The sequence below is a fragment of the Triticum aestivum genome, chromosome 2B (genome assembly GCF_018294505.1).
Source record: "Triticum aestivum cultivar Chinese Spring chromosome 2B, IWGSC CS RefSeq v2.1, whole genome shotgun sequence".
In the NCBI taxonomy this organism is placed as follows: Eukaryota; Viridiplantae; Streptophyta; class Magnoliopsida; order Poales; family Poaceae; genus Triticum; species Triticum aestivum.
In genome coordinates this window covers 497,142,061-497,152,294 of record NC_057798.1, presented here as the reverse complement: position 1 = coordinate 497,152,294, position 10,234 = coordinate 497,142,061, and the positions used below count along the sequence as shown (strand labels likewise).

General features: G+C 50.0%; 2 protein-coding genes across 2 annotated transcripts; one reads left to right on the top strand and one right to left on the bottom strand.

Moving 5' to 3' along the window:
* Nucleotides 1-2,766: 2,766 nt before the first annotated feature.
* Nucleotides 2,767-3,313, top strand: LOC123045670 (uncharacterized). The gene has a single exon (XM_044468812.1). It carries the CDS (start codon nucleotides 2,997-2,999, stop codon nucleotides 3,156-3,158), a length of 162 nt encoding a protein of 53 aa, XP_044324747.1. The 5' UTR covers nucleotides 2,767-2,996; the 3' UTR covers nucleotides 3,159-3,313.
* Nucleotides 3,314-3,749: 436 nt separating this feature from the next.
* On the bottom strand, nucleotides 3,750-5,883 carry LOC123045669 (amino acid transporter AVT1I). Its single transcript, XM_044468811.1, has 3 exons — nucleotides 5,546-5,883; nucleotides 4,813-5,423; nucleotides 3,750-4,586 (listed from the first exon to the last, which is right to left on the bottom strand). Exons 1-3 carry the CDS (start codon nucleotides 5,742-5,744, stop codon nucleotides 4,074-4,076), a joined length of 1,323 nt encoding a protein of 440 aa, XP_044324746.1. The 5' UTR covers nucleotides 5,745-5,883; the 3' UTR covers nucleotides 3,750-4,073.
* Between the last annotated feature and the right edge of the window lie 4,351 nt (nucleotides 5,884-10,234).

The following is a 10,234-nucleotide window of genomic DNA, read 5'->3' as shown; positions in this document are numbered from 1 at the left end:
TTCAATTATGCAATGTGATGCTCAATTCTTGTGGGTGCAATTTTTTATTCTCTTGCGTGTGAGAAATAAATCGAATTTGTTTGTATAAAATACATGAGAAACAAATACAGTCGCTATATTTCCAAGTTGTTAAGCGTACTAGGTTTGGTTAACTGCCTGATCTTTTAGTATGTTCTATTGTGCGATATGGTGCTCAGTTAACTGTTTGGTTCATTTGTTGTGGTGCTTAGCTAACTGTTTGGTTTAATTCTGCAATGTGATGTTCAATTGTTGTGGGTACAATTTTGTATTGTTATGCATGCGAGAAATAAATCGAATTTGGCTGTATTAAATACATGAGAAACCTTTACAATTGCTATATTTTCTAGTTCTTAAGCATGCTTGGTTTGGATAAATGGCTTTTCCATGTGGTTCGAACTAATCTATTGAATCTGCAATGTGTTTATTCTTCATCAACATATTTTACCGATAGTATGCCAACCTTACCTTACCTCAATAACTACCTTCTATGTGTTGCAGGGAAACAATGGGAGGCACTGAGGTTTTCCATTGAGATGCACATGCATGGTCCTTTATCTAATAGCACATTATTGTGCAATTGCAGGAACAATTCTAATATTTAGATTTTTAAGAATTTGGTCTTGCATATGTAGGTGCTGTTATCAAAGGTTTTCACCCATTGCTTGACCCATTTTGCATATGGGGAAATGAGATGTCCATGAATATCAGTCAAATCAAGAAACTCGGAAAGATTCTTAGGAGAAGAAAACTAGCGACGAAAAACAACAATATCTTTGTCTGCACAATGAAGAAGACATCAGTGAACTACAGGATGGTACTAAGTCTTATACCTTATTTTTTGAATTCCTTTGCGCCATTTCAAAATTTTGAGAAGATATTTATGCATATCTTGTTTTCCAGACCTTTTCAAAGCAGTTTACTGATAATTACCTCTCAAACGACTTGTATGGTCAAGAGGCGAGGAAGGTGTTCATACAACACCCACAGTACAATATTGAAGTCTTATTTCAAGAGGACGTAGGATGGGTGGTCAATCATCCACAGGCACGGGCCTAAAGTTGCTCAGGCCTAAGACATGCAAGTAACTACTACACTATGTGTACTTGTTAGTTTTGCTAAATATTATCCCAACTTGCCTATAGTGACTACTCAGATGCCCATAAATACTATAGAATTGCCTATCATTGATGCCTAGTTACTCGTTATTGGTAACTAGTTGCCTACCATTGTTGCTCAGTTGTCTAACTTCGCAAATCAGTTGCCTACATATATTGTGAAGTTGCTTATCATTGCTTTTCTAAGTTGCCTACAACACTCTGAGTTACCTACCGATGATACTTAGTTGTCTGCTAATGATAACTAGTTGTCTAACATTGTTGCTCAGTTGCCTAACTTTGCAAATAGTTGCCTTCATATACTATGGAGTTGTTTATCATTGTTTTTTAAGTTGCCTATAACACTCTCAAGTTGTTTACAAGTGATGCTTAGTTGCATGTCATTACTATTTTAGTTGCCTATACATTACAGTGAAAAGTTGCACATTAGTGTCGCTTAGTAGCCTATCTATGAAACTAAGTTGCTTACCATGCCAAAAAGTATGATATGCAACTTAGGATGATGTTAAGCTACTCGCTAGTCATGGCAAGAAACGTGTGATAGTGTAAAGCTACCTCGGAAACTAAGTTGCCTACAATAATATCAACTTAGAGGCGAAGCTAGCTATAGTAGAATACTTGCTAGTTATGGTAGAAAACTTAGAGGTGAAGTTAGTTAACTTGGTAGTCATGGTGTTTTCGATGGTAGGCAGTGGTACTACGCACACTAACAAGAATTTGCTTTCCTATAGCATTAAAGTTGCTTTCGTAGGACCCAAAGTTGCTTCTGAAAAAAAATCGAAACATGCCCATATGAGATGTAATTTTGAGGAGCTCGTAACAAAGAACCTAGTGTTGAAAACAGATCTTGATTTCAATGCTCGGTCCAAAGGTTATAGCTTTTTGAAAATCTGAAAACGCAAATTAAATGTATGCATGTGAGATCTTGCTGAGAAATCATGGGAGGAGAGGGCACACGGAGACACATGACCAGGTGCTTTTCTTATGCGTTAATTCCTCTCTGTTGGCCCCGTGATTGGGTTGGTTTTAATTAAATTATGCATTAGGGCATGTACAATGAAAGCAACGGTTTGGTGTTGCTCCATGGTCCACCTAGCCATAAAAATCCGAAACCACCGTATATATTGTTCTATCACCCAACGCAAGCTATCATCTTGTGGGGTCTAGGTAGCATCAGAAATCTCTCATGCAGCAGCTGCAAGGTCCCCATCCTCTCCTATTCTTCCCCACCTTTCTCTCTCTCTCTCTCTCTCTCTCTCTCCCTCTCTAAACTTTTTTCACTTTTTCAACTCAAGTTGTCTCCTCCGCAAGCTAAACCTGCATCGCCACGGTGGCATCCAAACCTTAGCTGGTCTACACGGCATCAGGTTTAGGGCGACGCGATGGGCATGCCCTTAGGGACCAGAGAGAGGGACGAATGTGCGCTCGAGATGACGAGAAAGCGCAACTGCTTTTTTAAGCAAAAATAGGAAGAAACAATAATCCTAATACACATGAACGTCCAGTCAGCTAATCAAACTATGCTCAATTTCACCCGCAAAAGAAAAGAAAAAACTATGTTCAATTCAAAAATGACGGGCGTTCAGACGAGCGGTGACGCCGGCGAGCCGCAAACGTCTTTCCCGGCTCCGAAAGATAGACGGCACCCCCGACCCTCGAAGCCCTCCATAAGCTGAACCCCTCCACGCGCTCTCACCAGCAACGCACCAAGGCGTTGACCTCAGAGCTTTAATTCCCCAACCCCCACCACCTCCCATCGCAGAGTCGCAGAAGCATCCAAACAAACAAGAGAACAAGTCGATCGAGAGCAGCACCGGCAGCCGCGGAAGGGAAGCCAAGAGACGACCGAGCGCCGGCAGCATGGACCGGAACATGACGGGGCTCTTGCTCGGGTGCGTGGGCGCCGCCATGACGGTGCTGGCGTACCAGCAGACGGCGGTGTCCAGCACGCAGTGCATCGGCGCCGGCCTCGCCGTCCTCGTCTGCGCTCTCTGCATCAAGGAAGGCTTCTTCTCCTTCTGATGCCCGCCGCCCGCCTAGCACCCAGCTTCTTTCGGCTTCAGTTTCCATATTCCTTTGCAGCTTAATTCGTTTCCACCACTCGTGCTTCCATATATGTAGCTCCTCCTAGTTGGATCGTCTGATCCGCATAATCAAAGTGGTTGTATCTTGTATTCTGTAATTTCCTCCCTTTTCTTATACTCCCTCCGTTCGGAAATACTTGCCATCAAAATGAATAAAAGGAGATGTATCTAGATGTATTTTAGTTTTAGATACATCCTTTTTTGTTCATTTTGATGACAAGTATTTTCAGACGGAGGGAGTACATATATAGTAGTTCTTTGTCTGTCTTGAAGCGTGGCTGATTGCGTCTTTTTGTTTTTGTTGTTGTTGCTGATGTGCTCTTTGCTGATTACATCTCTTTTACGACTAAATTGCGGTTTCTGCCTTTCGTGGATGCATACAACCAGTCAAATCGCCTAACCTCCATCCGAGAATTACTTCACCCAAAATGGTTGACTTAATGTACTCCATTGCTTAACTACTTTGTGTACAAGAGACAATTTAACTCCACTAGTGTTTAACAGGAATACCTGAAAGCATCAGGAAATGAAATCCGCACAACTACAATAAAATGATCCAGTGCATCTGAATTTTTACAGTGGAACGCCGATCCAGTGCCATCCTACAACAGCATTCAGTTACCTGCTTTACTAGAAACAGAAATACTCATCTCAAACATACATAGTACATTTGAGGGTAGAACTATCTGTTCTGTACTATCCCTGCCTCATCTACAACCTGCCATGACAGGACAACACTGCGTAGCTGCTGGTCAGTGCAGACGCGCTGTTGGAAATTTTGCATTTGCCACAGAACACCAAGCAGACGGACAGAGGGGCGTTACCATCGTCTGAACTCGTGGAGCACTTGGCTTCAGAACTCGTGAATGATCTTCTGCAGAGAAGAGTAAGTCCCACTTGCGGCAACCAAGGAGCCGAGAACGATGATCATGACGATCAGCGCGACCTCAGCCCTGCTACACCTCGCCGTGCCGAAGATTTTCAGGTAGCAGATGCACGGGAGCAGCATGGAGGCCATGACGCTGAGCAGCGAGCCGACGAGCGCCATGAGGTGGCCGAAGAAGGGGACGGTGAGGGCCACGATGACCGTGCTGATGACGATGAAGGTTCTGATGAGCATGTTGAGGGACTTCTTGTTGCCGGCAAGCAGCTTCTCTTCGATCGCTGTCGCGACGGGGGTCACCATCAGAGCGTACTTTGAGAACGGGTTGATCAGCGCCGTGTAGATTGCTAGCTTGGAGCTGAGCTTGCCCTCCGGGAGGTTCAGGGTCACCTGAGACTCGACGTCGTCGCCGTACATGAGGTAGCCCAGTATGGCCATGGATCCGTAGTTGAGGGTGCATGCGACGAAGCATATGACAAGTACCTGTCAATGCACTCCAACAGACAGACATGCCAAAACTTCAGTCAGGGGAAGTGAGACATCGTTCGGCATAGAACACTGTTAGGTCACTGTCACATGTTTTTTTTAAACTGCTTTTTAGTATCAATTCGATTGCACATTAAAACGCCAAGATAAAGACAATGATGAACAGTTTGGGAATGTCTACGCTGGCATTAAAATGACAGGCCACTCATTGATTAGTGATTACCTTAGAGAACTTGTCCTTTTCCTTCATGGAATTGCAGAGTGTCGGGAATATGGCATGGCCGCAGTAGCAAAAAGTGTAGAGTCCGAGCGCAGTGGGTAGGCCGCTGACTTTGAGCATGGTCCCTTTCCCCTGAAACCCGACGCCGTCGACCACCGCGGCCCAGAGCACGCAGAAGACCAGCACGACGGACGCGAGCACGCCGCTGGCCGACACGTAGGCGAGCACGCCCAGGTTCCTCAGCCACGTGGTGGGCAGGATGAAGATGGACACGAGCACGATGAAGAGGTGCTTGCCGGAGAGCACGAGCACGCCGCCGAGGCTGAGGCTGGTGCCCGGGAACAGCTTGTCGAGGTTGTCCCCCTCCAGTATGAGGAACCCGATGGCGACGAGGTAGAGCTCGGCGTACATGAAGGCCGAGACGGCGAAGCGGCCCTTGGTCCCGAAGGCGAGCGCGCCGATGTCCGGGTAGCCGCGCACGTCCGGCGACGCGCCCATGCACGTCTGCAGGAGCTGGCCGGTGTAGCAGCAGACCATGGCGACGAGGAGGAGGAGCACCAGGCTGAGCCACCCGCCCTCCGCCAGTGCGTACGGGATGGACAGCAGCCCCACGCCTGAAACCTCAACATCGACCGGTCAGTCAGAGTGGGCCGACACTTTCAAGAAAGGGCATGACCGTACAGGAGATAATAGATTGTTGCAGGCAACGGAAGAAAGATTCGAGTTCCGGACTCACCGGAGAGAGCGTTGAGGCCATTGAAGCATGTGCGCAGGGACGTCGCGCCGCCAGCCTCCGGCGAGCACTGCGCCTCGTGGTCGTGCGCCGCGGCGGGGTCCTTGCCGGCCTGCAGGCCACCGTGCGCGTGGAGGAGTGGCTGCTCGAAGTCCGGTAGCCCGCCCGGCGAGTCGTGCGGCGCCGCTCCGCCAATGGCCATCTTATTCTTATTCTTATCCTACCTCTAGGCGACGCCTCCTGTAAGCTCTGGTAAAGACCAAATCTCCTCTATGGGGCACGCACGCAGGCGACGGATGGAACAGGCAGGGGCACAGAGCGGAGCACAGGAGCATGTGGCGCTGCGGCTGCGGCTGTATAAAAGGGAACCCTACCTCGGCCTCTTCCTCCGTGCGGCGCCGACGATGGGTCACGAGTCGGGAGGCCCACACGGCGCGGGAGCTCTCTCTCTCTTGTGCGCTGCGCGCGCGGCCCATGCGGTTGGGAAAGGATGATGCTGTTTGGAGTAGTACGATGTCACGTCTCGCCTTATGAGTTAATCCGAGGAAACCTCAATGGAATGGATAACGTAGCCTTCGCTGCTGCCGACCGTTTACGTACGTACGTACACTACACATAGTTCGTTTGGTTTTTTCTTTTAACACAAGTACAGACGCCCGGAAACTAGCTCCTCTCCTTGATTAAATACTACTCCTACTACCGGAGTACTTGCATGAAGGCCGTGGCTAGCGCTCACGTGCGAACATTTGTTTTATCAGCCTAGTGCGCACCACTGAGCTACTTCTGTATACGCATATGTCGCCACCACGGCACAGGGAGTAGTGCCTCGTGTGTGGCTTGAGCCCTGATATGCCGTCACAGCTGTCCAGGCTCGTCTAACGGCACGTTAGCACGTGGTGAACGTGTATAAAGCTCTCTGTTATTTGCGACTAGGGAAAAGCAGAAGTTATTAGTCATGTCACTATGACTACGTGACCACGACCAGGACCGGAAGGCGGGCGTGGTGAGCAATCTTCAAATCACTCAAAATAACTACGTGACCAGGAGGGTTTCCAGCTTCCCTGTATTGCTCGACAAGCCGCCAATCGCAAATGTTTGCACACAACCACACGCACATGTTTCTTCAGATCACCACGAGTCCGAGGCACCAAGTCATTTTCGTTCACACGCTGTAGCTCCCGTACTTGCCGGTGCCGGCGTGACGCCCTGCCCAAGACCCGGAATTCATGTTGTATACGATCAACCAATGACAAGAACGCACCGATGCGATAAGTGAACGACAAATCTCCCGTGTGCACTGTGCAGGGAGGGATCCGTCACCATCCTAGCTTACGTAGGTTGCTCCATGGTTTTTTTTTTCCTGTTACTCCAATCATGGACATCATCTCCCCGGCTACATGCATGGCATCCAGCAATGTGGCACGATTAATATCTCCCTGGATGCATGATGAGCTTTTCTTAATACTAACCACACTTGTAGGCAAGAAATGCCAGCAGAATACTACTCCCTCCGTTTCATAATATAGTGCCTATAGATTTTTTATAAAGTCAAACTTTACAAAGTTTGACCAAGTTTACAGAGAAAACTATTGATATATACAATGTCAAATATATAAAATATGAAAACACATCCTAAGATGAATCTAATAATATATGTTTGGCATTCTAAATGTAAATGTTTTTCTCCATAAATTGGTCCAAGTTTGTAAGGTTTGACTTTTTCAAAAATCTATAGGCACTACATTATGGAACGGAGGGAGTAACATACAGTGCCGGACAAGGGGACAAAGTCCAATTTTTTCACAGTACATATGAAACTAAAGTACAGTTCGTCAATCTCATCAACGAGGAATTACCTCCCATTGGATCTTGCCTCTATTATATACATAAAACAAACAAACAAAAAAAGCGGTTCACCACACGAGTACATGTCGCCGAAAACATCCCTCTCAGAGAGAGAGAGAGAGAGAGAGAGAGCTAACGTAGGAGTACACTAGGAGCCGCGATGGCACATCGTGGCCAACTCGTCCTTGCCGTTCAGAAAGGTTGTAGCCATGTGCGCGACGATCGGCCGTTGGTGGGACGATCGAGTCACGGCCACCGTGTATTTCGTCTTGATCGCCCCACCGCCGGCACTGAGGTTTTTGTCCGCGTCATATCGTGTCCGGTCCTCTGGAACCCTTGTTTATTCAGCTGCGCACGGCGCCCGACCGCGACCTAAAACCGAAATGTGTACTCCGGCACAAGACCAAGTACAGTTTATAGGGGTGAGTGTATGCGCATGTATATGAGCGTTTGTGTTTGTACTGATGCTTAAAAAAAATCAAAAAGCAGATGCACTGATGGATGGGCAAAAAGAAAATATAATACTCGACCACTATCAGCGGCGGAAGCAGGACGGCCGAAATCCTAACGTTGAGTGAGCCAGCTGTAGGAAAAATGAAAAAAAAAAACTTCACCTTTTTTGAGACAAAAAAAAAAGCTTTCACCTGTTTCCAACAAGTAATTTCAGAATCACGGGGTCGGCCTTGGGCCTGGCTGGCCACCTGAAGAAATGGGGGGTCCCACGGTGTCCCACGTCGGCCAGATGAAGAAATTGGATCCATGAGATCTTTTCGGTTTGCTTTCAAAACCACAGTGCAAAATGTTATTCTTACGACAAACCTTACTGCCCACAACCTTATTGTTCGACGAACCTAAGTAAACTACAAGGGCTTCTACAACGCTAACCCTCAGAAAAGATATGTTACCCATCTGTTGATACGTCAGGACGCATCCATGGACAGCGATATAAAAGCCGGTCATCCAAAACCCGGTCATCCAAACGTATACCTTAAATGTTCTTCACTATTAACTTCAATAAAAAGTGACCTAATGCCAAATAACAATCGTCTTTTGTCATTACATAAAAAATAGCATGTAATCATCAGTATACAATCGATTAACGACCTTCTGTCGTGGCCTGCAATGGCCTTCTCCCAACTAAGAATGACATTCCCCATGGACACACTGTTCGTTAGTTCACTTGATTTTTCGTTCGATGTCTTGAACCGCTTACTAATCACGTATACATATAGTAGGCCCCCTTTGCCACCTTTGCCACTCCACGTCTTGGTCTCGCTCATTTCGCCCGCCTATCGTATCGGCTCGGCTTCGCCCGTCAACGCCAACCGGTTTCACTATCGCTCATGATTGATAGGAGTTGTCTCTATGTAGCACTCGGCCTTTGTTAAGCTTCGTCAGAAGCGACTAGTCACTTCCCAAATGCCTCTTTCTTGTACTAATTAATGTGTATGATCTGGTCTTTTCAATGCCTCCTTCCTTGCCACCACGCACGCTAGATGATAGCAATGGCTTCTACCATGGGCTGCTAATCACCTTGCCAAAGAGTACACCTTCCGCGGAATGCATACGAGTACTGCTTGAGTGGAGTGATGGTCATTTGTAAACATGTTTTTGCCAAATGCTAATCACCTTTCGGCCTTTAAACATGTTAGCCTTCCGGCAAATTGATTAACTTTCGTCAATTACTTTGGCTATACGTAAGTCATGAGGAAGGTAAGAAGTCGGAGGGCTTGGATAGCGCTCTCGGGCTCTGGCGATTGTGCGGGCGCCCCGCCCCTGCCCGCGCTGGTGGCCGCCTCCGCCGCCTCCCCGTGCTCCGGCGTTGCTCCGGTGACCGCGCCCTCCTCCGCCTCTCTGACCCCCTCCGCCCCTAGGCCTCCGGCGTTGCCTCCGCTCCTCTGTCCCCCTCGCCCGCCCCTGCTCCAGCCCCGCGCCTCCGCTGGGCGGATTTAGCCGACGAGGAGCCATTCCCCCCTCCGGCCGGTGCCTCCCCTCCCCAGGCTGCCGCGTCCCGTCGCGCTGCGCTGCCCTGCAGGGCCGGTGACCCAGCCCCCCGCGTGCGGGGTTCGGTCGCCGGCTCGCGGCCGCCGCAGTCACCGACTCCGCCCTCGAGCTTGTCTCGGGCGTATGGGCCGCAAGGTGCGCCCTTGGGGGCTGGTGGAGCTCGCCGACGGAGGCTCCGGTCCTGGGGCGTGGTCGGCCGCTCTGAGCAGGGCGGCGCAGGCACGTCCTGGCATCGCCCGGCCGCATGTGGCTCGCCGGAGTTGCCCCCTGTCCCGCCTGCGGCTCGCTGCGACCTGCCCCCCGCGGCTCCGCCCGTTCGCTCGTCGCCATTTCGCCCTTTCATCACGTCCTTTGGCTCCTCCGCCCTGTGCCTCCGCGTCAGCCACTCCCGACGGGGTGCGTAGCTGGCCTCCCCCTCGGGCTCGCCGGCGGCGGTGGCGGGTTTCGCTCCCCGGGGAGAAACCCTACGGGATGCACCTGCCTCTCGCCTGCTGGGCTATGGCCCGGCTGGGCGAGGCATCCTGGGCCACGCGCCGGCCCAACCGGCATGTCCCTCCTCTGGGCCCGCGCCCCTCCAGTTGTGCTGGTTGGCCCCTCCCAGGCCGCGCCTGTGCCCTAGGCCCAATTCCCTGGGGAGCTCGATCTGGCTCCCGGGTGGCCTTCCGTTCGCTTCATTCCCTCCCTCCGCCGCCACGTTCGACTCCGCTCGCTCCGACCTCGCACCTCCCCCGGTCGCATCCGCCGCCGTCCCTCCCCCTTCCCCCGCGTCTCCTCCTCCTCCACCGCGATCGGCCATGCCACGCGACTGGGAGGATGGGACGTCCCGTCCCAAGAGGCGGGCAG